The 16,444-nt window shown below is 36.1% G+C and overlaps 1 protein-coding gene across 1 annotated transcript in view; it reads right to left on the bottom strand.

Moving 5' to 3' along the window:
- Nucleotides 1-660: 660 nt before the first annotated feature.
- Nucleotides 661-16,444, bottom strand: part of LOC110927097 (probable LRR receptor-like serine/threonine-protein kinase At1g56130) — a 29,227-nt gene continuing 13,443 nt past the window's right edge. Inside the window, exons 3-24 of the mRNA XM_022170702.2 lie at nt 11,571-11,642; nt 11,354-11,425; nt 11,128-11,199; nt 10,169-10,240; nt 10,007-10,078; nt 9,847-9,918; nt 9,153-9,224; nt 8,996-9,067; nt 8,150-8,221; nt 7,956-8,027; nt 7,673-7,738; nt 7,448-7,525; nt 7,307-7,351; nt 5,353-5,414; nt 4,870-5,252; nt 4,264-4,459; nt 4,029-4,166; nt 3,816-3,934; nt 3,422-3,632; nt 2,776-3,007; nt 2,539-2,689; nt 661-1,411 (exon numbers count right to left, since the gene is read on the bottom strand). Of these exons, the coding sequence (XP_022026394.1) occupies nt 1,052-1,411; nt 2,539-2,689; nt 2,776-3,007; nt 3,422-3,632; nt 3,816-3,934; nt 4,029-4,166; nt 4,264-4,459; nt 4,870-5,252; nt 5,353-5,414; nt 7,307-7,351; nt 7,448-7,525; nt 7,673-7,738; nt 7,956-8,027; nt 8,150-8,221; nt 8,996-9,067; nt 9,153-9,224; nt 9,847-9,918; nt 10,007-10,078; nt 10,169-10,240; nt 11,128-11,199; nt 11,354-11,425; nt 11,571-11,642 (2,761 nt within the window). The 3' untranslated portion in view covers nt 661-1,051. The remainder of the gene's footprint in view (nt 1,412-2,538; nt 2,690-2,775; nt 3,008-3,421; nt 3,633-3,815; nt 3,935-4,028; nt 4,167-4,263; nt 4,460-4,869; nt 5,253-5,352; nt 5,415-7,306; nt 7,352-7,447; nt 7,526-7,672; nt 7,739-7,955; nt 8,028-8,149; nt 8,222-8,995; nt 9,068-9,152; nt 9,225-9,846; nt 9,919-10,006; nt 10,079-10,168; nt 10,241-11,127; nt 11,200-11,353; nt 11,426-11,570; nt 11,643-16,444) is intronic.

Here is a 16,444-nt window from a genome sequence, read left to right as displayed (position 1 = left end):
AAAGACGGACTACTTAAAACGAAACAAGATGGTGTACAAGTTAAAGATGATACTCAAAGAAGGTGTGAAGACATGAAGGAGTTTGCATATTCAAGGCAAAGTTTGTGCTACAAGTCAAGAAGATTAGGATCAAGAAGTCAAGCAACTAATAGGGGGAAACCAAAGTTCAAAGACAAAAATCTTCTACAACATACTTGTGATAAAGCACATGATGGTGATCAAGACATGCAAGAGGATCAAAGAGCAAGTGAAGAAGATCAGGAGGAAAATCAAGACTTTAGTCTATTGGAGAATGAAAATGTTAAAGCATGAAGATGATCACGACATGGATTATTAAATCGGGGGGAATACTGAAATATAATTCTATAATCCATTGGGTCTAACTTAATGGGGCATTTATGTAAGTAGTTTAAAGTACATTTTAGAGTCAGTTATGCGTGTATTGAAATTTACGGGTGTTAAGTGTCAAGACCCAAAGTGTGTAACCTACAAAAAACATGTGGGTCATTACATTTGTTAAGAACCAACGCCACCATGGGACGCAACTCTTCATGGCGTCGATACATGATGTATAAATATGTTTAGTTGTCAAAGTCTGTATGCATATTATTAGGAAATCAAGTTCGATTGTTTGTATTCCATCATTATGTGTTTATCAAGTTTCTAAGCAACAAACCAAATCAAGTAAAAGTTACAAACATAAAGTTGTGATTTACAAAGTTACGTTGCGGTTTGGTACCACTTATGTACATATAGTGAAAAAATAACGAAACCAAGAAATGAACACCGTTGCAGTTTGTCTCATGTAACCCAAAAAGGTAAATTCATGATATGCCCAAAAGGATAGCGACACATGTTTTACGTTGGTTGAAAACCATAAAAACATATACCCATACCTGTTTCGATTATACCGATATTGGTACGGATGTTCTTTTAAACTCATACAAACCATACTTGTATCTAACGACCCTACGCAGCTCTAGAACCACCTTTATACAACTCATTGTAACCGTATGAACAATTATCAACAATGGTGTGTCACCTTCCTTCTCTAAGACTTTGACAACATTCTGGATGATGGCGTGGACTCAACACTAATTGAGGCTGTTGTATTTGTAGTTGTAAGCATGGTTGTACTTTCAGAAGAAAAAGGTTCTTCATCACCGAAAGCGTTGGTAAGATCATTAAAATCCCAATCTATCAAGTAACTTGGTTTTGTTGTGACCGGAGTTATTTCAACGTCGCCTGAAAGCATGGCAATCACACGTGACATTGCTGGTCTTAGTGTTGGCGATGTTTGAACGCATATAAGGGCTACACCTAGCATACGGGTGGCTTCTTGTTCGTCAAAAGATGACAAAGATGGATCTATGAGCTCCAAGTGCCGGTTGCTTTCATATAGACTCCATGCCTGAAATAGCATCAATTCTTTTGATAATTATATATGAAATAGAAGAAATTATTTGACATACTGGTATGACTAGCATGATCCTGATCCCATTAGTTAGTAGGATGCATGGATGGATCCCATGAGTTTTCTAGTAACGAGTTATTACAGTAACCAGAAACTTAAAAAAAAATATAGCATGATAATTTTAGTCCATTAAAGGTGGCAACTCGATCCATTTGTGTTGTTTTTATCTCAAAAGTTAGCTAAAAGAGGAATGGGTCAAACGGTTTGAAAGTCATCTCAAGTCCTTTTCAGATACATACAACCTCCTCGCGTGCAAAAGAAAAGCATACAACCTCCTAAAATGATTTATGGCTTCGTTATGCTTCTCTTGTGTCTAAACTTAATTAGTCGACAAATTTAATATATTCTTAAGTATTATGCGAATGTGAATTCATTAAATAACTTCATCATATTTTACATATAAACGTAGGCTTACATTCAATGTTTACGATGTACCCGCGTCCATTGGACGGGTGTCAACCTAGTTATTGTAATAGTATTGTTTTGTAATCATACTTCAAGACTAACCATTGCTAAAAATATAAATTGGACAAATGTTGTGTCATGTGTGCAGGTCAAAACAAAACCCTTGCAATGTGTATCATCGAACCGTACTAAAAAAATGACTAGTTTCATTTTCAACTTAAATTTTTTCCAACCCTTTATCCAACCAGCGGACCCACCCATCTTGCCACCTCTAATAATCATGCTTAAGAGCATAGACAAGACAATAGGGCTGAAAAAAGTTTTTTAAATATCGGACTAAATTGGCTCAGGCTCGACAACTAGATGTACCTACACATGTTATGTATTTAAGCCCATGCTAATCTTGGCTAATACAACTTTCGTAAGTTTGATTAAAAGTTCACTTCTAATTTGATATGAGTCCATATGAACCAAGCATATATGAGCCTATATAAGAGGCGATCCAAAACTCAAGCTTATATGAACCCATAGAGGCTAAATCTATACAGAGAGAGCCAAAACTCAAGCTTCAATCCAGGGGCCAAGCCCAACACTAAGAGAGAGCTTGGCCCGGCTAGGCTCATATATATATGTCCGTCCCCAAGGCCCAATCATCTTACCCATTGTAGCAGATACTTCTGTTCCGGATCCACTTTCTCATCATAGTTGGGCCTCCCACTAAGAATCTCCAAACAAACAACTCCAAATCCAAAAACATCAGCCTTGGATGTTAAATGCCCGCGCATTGCATACTCTGGTGCAAGATAGCCACTATATAGGATCCAAGTTATAAATAACTAGTTAGTTAGTAGTAAATAAAAATAGCATATTTCTTTAACAAGGCTAGAAGAACTCACATTGTTCCTGCAACCCGGGTGCTCATGTGTGTTCTCTTATCATCATATAATTTTGCTAATCCGAAGTCTGATATTTTGGGGCATAATTCTCCATCAAGCAATATATTACTTGATTTTACATCGCGATGCACAATTCTAGGCCTCGATTCCTCATGAAGGTAAGCCAGTCCCTTTGCGGTGCCCATGCATATTTTAAAGCGAGTCGACCAGTCAAGGTGCACATTGGTTTTCCCTAAAAGATATCAAGATATTTAGATTTTGATATTATAACTACGATCACTAGATGGGTTGGAATTTCCTTTTCATAATTTATGTATACAACTATGTTTTTCAGAATTAAGCTATGTTGATGTATAGGATTACATATTTTCATATACTTGTCCATATCCTATTGGTTACACAATTTGATTATCGGTTGATAAGTTCCTGCAAAAGAAATAACATTAGAACTAGAGGTGCCAAAACGGATGGATTAGGTAACGGGTCAAAATAGGTATTTATACAGAGGACGTAACGATCATTTCATTTAACAAGACTGAGACAAACATCGATCATCAGGAAAAGAATTCATTTTTTCCTTCTTTTTATCTAAACATATGAAATATATTACTAAAATATGATGAGGGTGTATAAAGATTTGACATACCAAAGAGTGCTTGATCAAGACTTTTATTTTCAAGATACTCATAAACCAGAAGTCTTTTAGATTTTTCAATACAAGAACCATACAACTTCACAAGGTTCCAATGTTGGACAGCTGAAATGGTTGAAATTTCAGCTATAAACTGACTCCTTCCATGGTGTGATGCCACCGACAGTTGCTTCACCGCTACTATACTTCCGTCATTCAATATCCCCTGGGACATGTAATAACTTTTTATTAAACAAAACTAAATAACAACTGTGCATGTATATTTTAAACGATGAATTTGGGAACTACTCTTCACACATCACAAAGATTTATTATGTATTATTGACAACAGAAACAGCCACTAAAAACAAGTATAGCAGTATTCCAACCAAATCAGTTAATATCAAACCTTGTAAACAGGTCCAAAACCACCCTCTCCTAGAAAATTTGATCTACTGAAATTTTCAGTTGCGGTTCTCAGTTCCGCATAGCTGTAAGTATTTACTTTAGGCCCGATTCCAGTAAAATCTGGTAAAAATGAAAGAGGGGGGGGGGGGGGGGTAAGGACACCCTTCAAGAAACAAAAATGATAAGAGAACATAATGGAACTAAAATCATTTACCGTCTTCTTCCTCATGTTTTGAGCTTTTCCTTGTAATATAAAAAGCAAAAACTAAGAGCAGAAGGGTGAAAGACGTAACACCAGCTACGATACCAATGATCATTCCAGTTTTGTTTGAACTGCTCTTAACTTTGAAATCTGTAATTAAAAGAAATAGTCAATCACTAGAATCAGAATAAAATAAAATAGTCAATCCATATTTGATATTCCATATTTGATATTCCATATTTGATACCAGGAGAAACACTTATGGCCGAAATTAAAGGTCCAAAATCTCCCTGTTCAGGTATGCAGCAGGTCCCCTTCCCAGCCCAAAACAGATGAACTTCAAGATAACTTTGTGTCACAATTACATCAAACTTCTTTTCAAGAGCTCTTCCATTACCACCTGCCTCCTTTGATATATCAAAATCCTTCTGTCTACGATTTCCCTAGACAAAATAAGAATGCATTTAAGTCGCCTTTAAAGAAATGGAACAAATAAAAACAATAAAACAAAGATTGAGTGAATAATAGTTATTTAGGAGTCAGGTTGGGTTAAGCTGAGCTTCTGATATTTTTCCAATATTTATTTTTATACATAGTTATGTGTAATTATGATTAAAAAAACGATATTATTATAGTAGTAATCTAAATCACTGAATAATAGTTATTTAGGAGGTTCTACACATTAAAAGTAGACTTGGAGTGACGCCCCATTTGCACCCACTCGCCATGTAGCTGACTTTTTTATTTGACCCGTATGAGGTAAAACCAACCCAACCAATACATTCATTAGTGAACCAATCAATGATAACTGAAAATCAAGACTGTGAATATCCAAGAAAAATAAAGATCTAACCTGGATGTAAATATCAAAGAGACGCCTCCCATGACCCTGCCAGGTGTTAGGGGTTCGGTTAAAAACGGTTTCTGCAAAGAAAAGGGTCATAGTATAAGGCCCGTTTTCCAGCCCTAAACCATAGTATCTAAGAGAGCTTGGAGACACTCTAGAAGTTCTGTAAAGTTCTGGATATCTTGTGTTATCGACTTGGATTGAGGTGGAAGCTACAAATGATGGGTCGTGTTCAATTCGGTCAATGACAACGCCTCCATTGCTAACTGCCCATTTTTCTTCATGTACAAAATAGGAAGCTGGTCCAAGGGATGTAGAATTCTCAGCCTCGAATAATATGTTCATGGACCTCATTTCTGGGCCACCACACTTGATTGCAAAGCTGGTATCTTTAGCAAACAACAAATATGATCATCAATCGCCATGGCATCATTATAACTAAATTTGTTGAATTAAAAATTCTTGGAGGATAAGAAACAATGAACTTACAAGGTGTCGCGTTCCTATGGCAAGGGAAGCCTCGCTGAAGACAATTTATTCCTGGGAAAGTGCTGCAAATGGTGATGCAATTAGTGTTAAAATAATATAAAACAACCTCTAATCAGAACTGAATATATAAGCTATAGACTTCCTTTACACTCCACATGAAATTATCATAGTATATAAGCCGTACTGTAATCAGTATCAAACTTAAGGATGACTTAATCAAAATATAATGGTATAGGTGCCGTTTGGTTCGTAAATGGGATACGAAATGGGTATATATTTGAAAGAAAAGGAAGTAAAAAAATCAATCAATCAATCTTCTTGAACAATAAGGGACACTGTCGGATGACCTCCTGGGACATGTCATAGATAGTGGCTCCACAACTTTGTGGTTTCGTCTCATATCAAATCAATCTTACTGAACAATAAGGGGGCGAGAACGAATGCTCTTGAACGTGTGTTTAACGATCTTACTCTCAAAAGCATGGCTCTCTTGAAACTTATTACACATTTGATTGGTGATGGAATGGAATCGCCTATTACACAAGGATTTCCATTCCCTCAAATTCATTCCATTACACATTTGATTCGTGAATGGAATGGAATCACCTATTACACAAGGATTCTCACCTATGACACATTTAATTCGTGTTCATGTTTGAAAAAATGACACGTCAAGTCGTGTTCGTGTCTAGCCCCTTAGGTCAGCATGTGTTATCGAGTTGTGTCTGATATGATATGCTAGCTCTACTTTCACCCTTCATCACCACCACCACCACCACCCATCATCGCCACCACCGCAAGAGACCGCCGTTGCCACCCTCTGCCATCTCTGCGGTATACTTACTTGAAAATCCCGTCCAGCACCAACAAACTAAATATGTGGAACTAGACATTCATTTCGTAAGAGAAAAGGTTCACATCAAGGCAGTTAAAGTTCTACACATACGGGTTAATTTTCAGCACGCAGGCATATTCACTAAGGGTCTACCTCGTTAACTGTTCACTCATTTCCGGTCTAGTCTTTGCCTTCCACCATCTTTGGCTTAGCCACCGAATATTATATTTATTGTGTTGTATCTTTTGTATTTGTTTGATTGATATCCTTTCCACAGTTATATAACATTTAGTTGTAAATACCGTTGTATATATTGACTCCTCTGATTAATGTACTATTCGTTTAACCTTTTACCAATTTACAATGGTATCTAACATCTCAAAACAATGACCATACCAAATAACACATATATATAAATCAATCAATCATATCCAGTATAATCTCACTCATAGCCAGGCTACTAGTAGGGTCTGGGGAGGGTGAGATGTAGGCAAACCTTATCTCTATCCCAAGGGATAAGGAGGCTACTTCTGATGAGACCCCCAGCTCCAAAGCCACATTCAACCATAAGCATCAAATGAATCATAAATAGGCATATAACAACTTTAGAAGCAACTAGAAAACATAGGTCCTGGAAATATTCATTTTAAAGTTACGACGCAATAAAGAAAGTAATACAGACACACAAGAAATAGACACAAAGGCAAACACTAACATGCAAAGGCCACCAAAAACAACTAAAAAGCAAGGCGCCTAAGACAAGTCTCTAATACCCAACCGTACCAACCTCCTAAAAGTCCTTAACCCTAATCCTACGTCTCCATGAACACCTATCCTCGACCATGGTGCAAGTCTATTAAATCCTTCCTAATTCGCTCGTCCTAAGTCAGTTTCAGTCTACCTCTACTCCTTTTTTCCCTCGACAATAAGAGTTCCCACGATTCTAACTGTAGCCGTCGTTTACCTCCTCCTTACATGGCCAAACCATCTCAACCTCCCCTCCTTAATCTTATCTGATATACTAGTTACCCCTATTCTATTCCTAAAAACTTCATTTCTTATCATGTCTAACCTGGTATGCCCCCACATCCACCGCAACACAAATATTTAAATGATTACCTTATATTTGTGCTATCAAATTCAAAGTTATTAGCCACCAAATTCCTGAAATAACAAGCAAACATTTCAAATTTAAAGTTATGACACCAAGGTTTTTAGCCACTAAATTCCTGAAAAAATAAAGGCGAGAAATAAACATACACTTGCAAATTAGCCATTGACCATGTCGGAATCACCCATCGAGGAAAAGATCCTGACAGTTGATTATAAGACAAATCTCTGAAACATAAAATTTCAAAAAAATGAGAATCATAAAAGCTTGTTTAAAGAACAAAACTCATGCAAAACCACAACTTATTCTTGTATAACAGACAAATCTCAAAAAAATGACCAATTAATGTTCAAATATCTGTATAATTAACTTACATGTTTAGAAGATTCGGACTTTTGTAAGGAAGAAGAGAACCAGACAAGCTGTTGTTTCCAAGGAACCTGACCACATTAAGAACAATTGTATAAGAATGAAATAAATAGAAAAAATACAATAACTTGTTGGGTTATAATCGGGTTTGGTTCACGGGTCACGGTTCGTAAAACGGATCACGGTCACAGGTCGGTAGAATAGCGGGTCACATAACTGAACAACTTCCTATAAGAGAAACAGTGACAGCTACCAGATATTGTAAGGAAGGTTTAGTATATAACTTACAATGAAACTAGGGAACTCATATTCATTAATGTTTCTGGAAGCGAACCATTTAAATTGTTGAAGCTTAAATCTCTGCCAAAGAGAATAAATAGTGCATAAAAAATAGCAGGAAGGTTGATACAATAATAGTTTACTGACTTCTAAAGAATTCTGAAAAGTTTACTCACATAACTTTCGCATAATTAATAACTTACAGTGTAACTAGGTTTTGCAATTGAATAATGCCTGTCGGAATAGGACCAGAAACTAACGCGTTTCTTATAATTCTAGTCAAAACATAAGAAAAAATGGTTAGTAACTTGGTATATATCTGAAAACTCCATAAGAAGATAGAAATACAATAAAGGGGCAATTTCGACCCATTTGCAAGTATGCCTTTCCGCTAATGGGTCAAATGGGTAAAATAAATCAAATGGATCCAGAGTTACCAAAAAGGTAGTTTTAATCACATCACACAAAAATTGGATTAATATTGTAATTATTGTAATAATACTTAACACACTTGTTAAGGTAGAGAAAAAGTGAACTCAACGCAACCCATTTCGACCCGTTACCCAATCCACTCAATCTCCCATTCTGCCACCTCTTATATATATATATATAGGGAGGGGCTCATGCGAGAACCACCCTTATTGTGAGAACCTTGAGAACCAATGTGAACACAACCTAAAATAGCTAAAAATACCTAAAAAACCTAACCCCCACCCCCCCCCCCAAAAAAAAACCTAAACCCCCCCACCCCCACCCCCCAAAAAAAAACCTAACCCCCCCCCCCCCCCCCACAAGCTAAATGCTAAAAAATGGCTTCGAAAAGTAGCGATTTTTTTATAAAAAATATTAAAAAATTCAAAAAAAAAATTTTTTGTGTGATTTTTAGCTATTTTTAGGCATTTTTGGTGTGTTCACATTGGTTCTCGCGGTTCTCACAATAAGAGGTGTGGTTCTCGCATGATCTTCTCCCTATATATATATATATATATATATATATATATATATATATATATATATCACTCTTTGTCTCAGAGATTTGTGTGCCTTACAAGTCAGTTAGATTCCTTAAACTGGTGATAAAATCAAGAGATGAACTCACATTCTGCAAATCACTTATTCGCCTACAAAAGTTCACGTAACTGCATAAACATAGGCGGAGATATCTAAAGAGAGAAAATGTAGAACGAGAGAAAACATGTAGCTTACAAAGATTTCAACGAGATTAAATTTGAAAAATTAGCTGGTATAGGACCTTCAAAATTATTCCCTTGTAGTCTCCTACAAAATCAAACATCCACAAAATGAGTAATTTACATTATCTACATATACAATTACAAGATGGGGGAATAGTGCCAGGCAGCTGCCTGGCACTCCCCCATTGGACCAACATGTTTTTTAATTTTATTTTATTTCCAGTTTAAAATTACGCTTTCGTCCTTCGTTTAAAAATACGTTTTTGTCCACAGTTCAAAATAAAATTATAATTTCGCCCCTAGCTCAAAATTACGCTTTTGCCCTCGGTTCAAAAACTCATTTTTAATTTTGTTCTCAGTTTAAATTTACGGTTTTGTCCTTCGTTTAAAATTACGGTTTTGCCCCCAGTTCAAAATAAAATTTTGGTTTTCCCTCTACCTTAAAATTACGATTCGCCATCAGCTCAAAATTACGTTTTTGTCCACAGTTCAAAATAAAAATATGATCCCCCCACAACCTCAAAATTATGATTTTGCTCTCAGTTTAAAATTATGATTTCGCCTCTAGCTCAAAATATAATTACGATTTTGCCCTCTATACAGACACACATGTTATGAGAGAGAAATATTCCGTTTATTGCCCCGCAACGCAGGCGGGGCAAAAACTAGTTTGTGTACGTATAGAAATAATTTACATTCTTACTCACAGCTTCTCTAACTTTGTCCAGTTGCTTATAAAAGGAGGTATCTTTCCAGAAAATGCATTGTCTGAAGCCCACCTGGAGAGCAAAAGTGCGTGATCATAAAATATCCGGTTTTCACTTATTCCAAACGAGAAAAGTATATTCACGGAACAAAAGAAAGTACATCTCGCGCATTTTTGTTAACCGGGCAAATGTTGATGGAATCTCGCCGCTAGCTCCACAACTGTCGAGGTACCTGCAAATTTGAGTTAAGATTGTATGAATTAGCTTTTTATAAGATACTATATATGTGTGTGTGCTTGTACGATTCATATAGTAAACGTACAGTAGTTCCAAGTTTGATAGGTTTCCAAGTTCCGGGGGAAGAGTGCCCGAAAAATTATTGGTACTAATAGCCCTGAAACAAGTAGAAAAGTTTAACCATATTAAAATGTGTATCCAACTTCAATTTATAAATGATAATTAACTTGGTAATAGTAAATTGTTTTCTGTATATGAATATGAGAGTTACAAGGATATATATACACATAACATGATTAATGTAACTTAGAGTCTATTCATATTCATCTTCCAAGTCTATTCATATTATAAAGCTCTCATATTCCCCCGCTAGCTAGGCCGGGAAACGACGTGTAGCTTTGATCATTAGTAGAAAGGAATTGTACCAAAAGCTTCCATTCGGCTACCTTTTCTCTAACAAAATGGAAATCAACCTCTAAGCTCCTCCGGCAAGCTAAGCACGGGGGAGATTAAGTTCGCAATGTCAAAACCAGAAAGTCGATTTATTTCTTGTTCTCCAACTAAATCCGGTAGTGATGATAACTTTATGAGTAAAGTACGATTTTGGCCTCTGTGGTTATATCACTTTTACTCTTTTAGCCCAAAATTTTTTTTTTAACATCTGAGCCCCCAACGTCTTTTTTCCTAACCCTTCTGGCCCCTAACACTAACCTCATCCATTTACTTTAGGGGCCAAAATGGTTAGAAAAAAAGACGTTGGGAGTCAAAAGGGTTAGAAAAAAAGACGTTTAGTGCTCAGATGTTAAAAGATTCCTTTTTGGGCTAAAAGGGTAAAAGTGATATAACCACAGGGGCCAAAATCGTAATTTACTCTAACTTTACAGATAACTTTATTAATGTAACCTAGAGTCTATTCATATCTTGCAAGCCTATTCATTATTCTGAAACTGCCCAATAATTAAAAAAAAAAAAAAAGAAAAAAAAGAAAGAAGCTAAAGGGATGCAAAGACATAGAAGAACTATAAGCATTTAAGATTAACTCACAACATGATTAATTGTTTAAGATTTCCAAGCTCCTTAGGTATCGTACCGGAGAACTGATTGTGGTCCAAATTCCTGTTAAGATCAATCAAATAAAAGTTGACCAAGATGGAAGTATTAAGAGAAAGTATCAGCAAAGGATGGTATAATAACACAATGAAGTAATCTAATATTGCGACTTAGTTGTCAACTGAAATAAATAAATAATTAACACACATCTTACACTTACATCGCTATCATGTGAGAAAAATTTCCAAGGAACGCGGGCAAGGGACCAGTGAGTACGTTCTGATCAATTTTACTGCATAGATGAAGATATAATTGATTGCATATAGAAATGAAACCGTCATTGTGGATAGATAAACGATCATCTCTAAACATTTCTAAAACTAAAGTTGGAATTTGATTAACAAAATTTTAAAGAAAAGAAAAGGAAAAATCCATACAGCATGGTGAGATAGGTTAGAGCAGTAAGTTCTTCAGGAATAACGCCTTTCCTGTTAAGTTGACGGACCTTCCTGGATGCATAAGATGAGAAGTTTTAGGATACCACTTTAATAACAGATGAATTAAGATAATTATTCAAAGAACTGATAACACTTAATAATATATGCAATATCCAAACTGAGGACGGTTAATCATGCATTATGTGGTGACGTTGATAGCTGAAAGACAAAAGGGTACATGCACTAATCGGTCTTTGTCCCAATTGTTGAGTGTTATGTGTCTTATGTCCAACGCTTGATGCAAAACTACTATCGAGCTGGGGTCTCACTGGAAGCAGCATCTCTATTCCTACGGGGTAGAGGTAAGGTTGTCTACATTTTACCCTCCTCGGACCCTACCTTTGCTTTGCTATTGGTGGTATTTACTGAGTATGATGATGATGACGACGACTTCATATATAGTTGATGTGTAGCAAATGTTAAGTCACCATAATTAGTTAGGTGTCTAGCAAATCTGATTCAGATATTTTGTTTATCAAAGACACAGCTTTATTAGCACATAGAGAAATATTTAAACAATTACACTGGCCCTAAAGAAGCTTACAATTAACCTAAGTTAGCCTAAAACATGTACAAGACCCCTAAAAAGGTATTTTTATACTATAGGCACAAGGCTAACCCCTTACGCCTTGCACCTTTGACAACTATATGTTCTCATCTTATATATTACCATTCACAAGTTTTGTGGTAGTATGTGTGTGTGACGACTCGTTACTTGTTTATGCCAAGGGCTCAAACACCAGATCTACTTGGGATGATGATTTTATTCTCACCACCCCCAACCCGGTTATTTTAAAACATTATCGCTACTCTCCCATGGGAATTTGTCGTGTTGGATCTTGAATCCTTGCACCATTTTTTGGGTCTTCGGCTACACGTGACAAAGCGATTTATTTTTGTCTCAGACCCGATTATGAGCATGACACTCTTCATCGTGCTTCCATGAACTCTTGCAATCCATGCACTATGCCCATCCATGCCCATGAATCTTGGTGCCAATTGCGGTGACCTATTTCTTGACGTTGTTATTGTTGGATATAATGTTCAATTGTCGATTATAATTCAATGTTGCCGTCAAGGTACGACCCAAAGAGTTACACTTTGGGCAACGAACATTTAGCGGTGTTTTAATCGTTAATCACCGGATCACGAAATTATAAGCGTAATAAAAGAAACGGGTAATTATTTAGAATAATTACGGACAGCCGGATTAATATTATAATTAATTTGTTAATTATGATATATATATATATATATATTAGATAATTAAAGATAATTATAAGATAATGACAAAAGGATTTGTAATTGGATTACAATTCTTTATTTTTAGTTTTAATAGTAAAAGATATATATGCATATTGGATATAACTTCTTTGAAGGAATGCTCCATATATATATATATATGATATACGACACATGGATCAAGAATGAGAAAAAAAAAGGATTTTGGGGTTAGGTTATTAATATTGGTGGGGTCATTCATTCTACCTAGGGTTTCTTGACGACTCCTCCTGTTCTCCTTACATCATCGCCATATCCAATCTTTTAAAATCGCAAGCTCCGGCTTCTGTGAGTTCATACTTGATTTCAATTCAAGGATAACCGGAAGATTCAAGATTCCGGTGGCGAGTACAACTCAACCTTTAGTTTCTTCGTTTACGCAAAAAGGTAAGTAAAGTTTTGAACTTTATTTTCTTTAGTTTAAAGGTTTCATTTGAAATCGTTTCAAAAGAACAAATATGATTTCGTGATCAACGATCATCTAGCGAGATCGTTCGTTGAACCAAGGTGTCTTTCTTGGATGTCACGATTCTTTAATTTTATACAACCTATTTTGATTGTAATGAGATCACTGGTGGAAACGGTTTAGAACCGAACCTCGTGTACATGTTTTCCGCTGCGTTCAGTTTGTTTGACAAATTGATTAAAATAATTATTTTCTAAAAGTTACACGAATCTCCAACAGTGGTATCAGAGCCACCTTACAAATCAAAGTAGGCTAATTTTATTATAGTGTTTGTAGATCTATAAAATAGTTATAGGATTGCATGCTTAAAATCGAGTAGATTTGGCATAGGATCCTGTCACGTATAATAGTTATAGGCAAGTTTTATTAAGGCCAAACATGAACACTTGTCAAAGTTCTCTTTGACCAAATATTTGGCCTTAACCTATTTCGTTTAGCTTAATGATCGTAGTATGCAAATCCGGGTCTAGAATCGTTTTTCATAACACGTGTACTAAATTAGTTTTTGGAGCTACACGCGTTAAATTAGTTTAAAGAAAAACGAATATATTAAAATAATTATTTTTAATATATACCAAACTAAAATATTAAAAAAAAATCATTAAATTTTTCCAATCGGAAATTTAAACAAACAAAAAAAAGGAAGTTTTTTTAGGATTGGATCCAAGATTAAGTGGGAGCACAAAAGGGTTTGTGCTACACTTAATGGGCTCGGTTCATATTCTTGGGCTCGAACGAACCGAACATATTATGAACCCGGAATTGCATATTTATTTATTTATTTTGCGTTTTGCCATGAGATGTTTATTACGCCATAAAATTAATAACTAATACACGATCATTAAAACGACAATTTTAATAAAAGGTTTATTAAGTATTGGATAGGTAATTAAAATAAACAGTTTATTTTAAAATACAAAAATCAAAATTGGTTTTACAAAAATTAAAAGTTAATTTGAAAACCATAATTAATAAAAGTTATTAATTAAAATAAATTTGCGACACGACCAACTTAGATTAAATAGGGTATTTAAAATTAATCGGTCGAGTGATTGAAAGGTGTTTCAAGTCGTCACAAATTAAAACGTAAAAATGATTTTTACAAAGGAATTGTATAGCCTATGTTCATGCCATAGGCCGTACAAGTATTTTAAAACGACCCGAACTGGTAATTTTAAAATATAACCCAAATTAAAATCGATATTCTACGCCACCCTAAATTAAGAACACCCGAACTGATCTATCCGAACCCCTGGTGCTAGTGTTTACCCTGCATCCAGGCCTACGGTTTTGGTTAGGGGTAGTTCCGTGATTTCCATGCTTACATGGGCCGGGCTACAGTTCTGATTTGAGGACAAATATCACTTTTGCGACACGAGAGCGAATGTTAGTGTTTACCCTGCATTCGTCTTCTACGGTTGTGAAAGTGGGCGTAGTTGGGGTTAACGTACCAATGCTTGACAACACTCGTCATGCGACCCCAAACCGAGAATTGTGTAGTTGACACAATTGGTGATCGTCACCTACCCTTCAATCTATGCCAGTGAAGAGTGCTAAGTCCATTCACTGAGTTATGGGGAGATGGGATCTCATCCTAATTCCTAAAATTTTGTATATCTTGGGTCAAAATTGAATTAGGTTAATGCATGAAAATTACTAATAAAATTTTCTTCTAAATTCTACAGATGTCTACAAACAATTCTGATAACACCAAATTCTCGCTTAAGTCCATCCTTGAAAATGCTAAACTTGATAATTCTAACTTCATGGATTGGTACCGCAACCTGAAAATTGTTCTCAGGGCGGAGAAAAAGGCTTATGTCCTTGAAGGACCAATTCCCGAAGCACCTGCTGCTAATACGGGTGCAGCCCGTAGGACATGGGAAAAACATGTTGATGATTCCCAAGATGTGACATGTCTTATGCTTGCTATGATGATTCCAGAACTTCAGAAGAATCTGGAAAACTTGGGAGCATATGAGATGAGTGAGCAGCTGAAAAACATGTTTCAGCAGCAAGCTCGTCATGAGCGTTTTGAGGTGATGAGATCTCTCATTACATGTCGCATGCAGGAAGGTACTTCGGTCAGTGCTCATGTACTGAAAATGAAGTCTTTCGTTGATCAACTGGAGCGTCTGAACGCACCCCTTAGTAATGAGTTAGCTACGGATGTGATCCTTAACTCGCTACCCAATTCATATCATCAGTTCGTAATGAACTATAACATGAATGGGTGGGAAAGAACGATCCCAGAGTTGCATCAGATGCTAAAAACTGCTGAGACAAACATCCCAACTAAGGGCAATCCAGTGCTGGCGATCAGGGAAGGAAGAATTACCAAGAAGAAGCAATCCAAGGGAAAAGGCAAGGCGAGTAAGCAAGACAAGGGCAAAGGCAAAAAGGTTGCCACTCCGAAGGCAAAGCCTCATAAAGATGCCAAGTGTTTTCACTGTGATGAGATCGGGCATTGGAAGAGGAATTGTCCCAAGTACCTGGCTGAGTTGAAGCTTAAGAAGCTGCAGATTGGAGAATCCTCAGGTATACATGTTATTGATCTATTTTCCTTTTCGAGCAAATCTTGGGTGTTTGACACTGGATGTGGTTTTCACATTTGTAATGATTTGCAGGGACTAAAAAGGATTAGGAAGCTGAAACAGGGTGACTTAGAGCTGCACGTTGGGAACGGGCAGAATGTTGCTGTGAAGGCAGTTGGAGAATTTATTCTTGAATTACCTTCTGGATTGTTTATTACTTTAGACAATGTTTTTTATGTTCCTAGTTTGACTAAGAATATTATTTCTGTTTCTGCTTTAAGAGAACAAGGTTTTAATTATGCTTTTGATATTGTTAATGGTAGCATTTCTGCATTTTTAAATGGTGTGTTCTATTTTGAGGCTAAGCCTCACAATGGTGTCTATGAAATAGATACTTCTAACAATAGATCAAATAATATAGTATGCTCTCTTTCCTCTAAACGTGTTAAAACTAGCTTTAATCAAACATATCGTTGGCATTGTCGTCTTGGCCATATTAACATCAATCGCATGAGGAAGCTCCAGACCGCAGG

The sequence above is a fragment of the Helianthus annuus genome, chromosome 2, assembly GCF_002127325.2.
Source record: "Helianthus annuus cultivar XRQ/B chromosome 2, HanXRQr2.0-SUNRISE, whole genome shotgun sequence".
Lineage (NCBI taxonomy): Eukaryota > Viridiplantae > Streptophyta > Magnoliopsida > Asterales > Asteraceae > Helianthus > Helianthus annuus.
The sequence above is the reverse complement of the archived record's forward strand: the minus strand, read 5'-3'. Positions and strand labels throughout refer to the sequence as shown.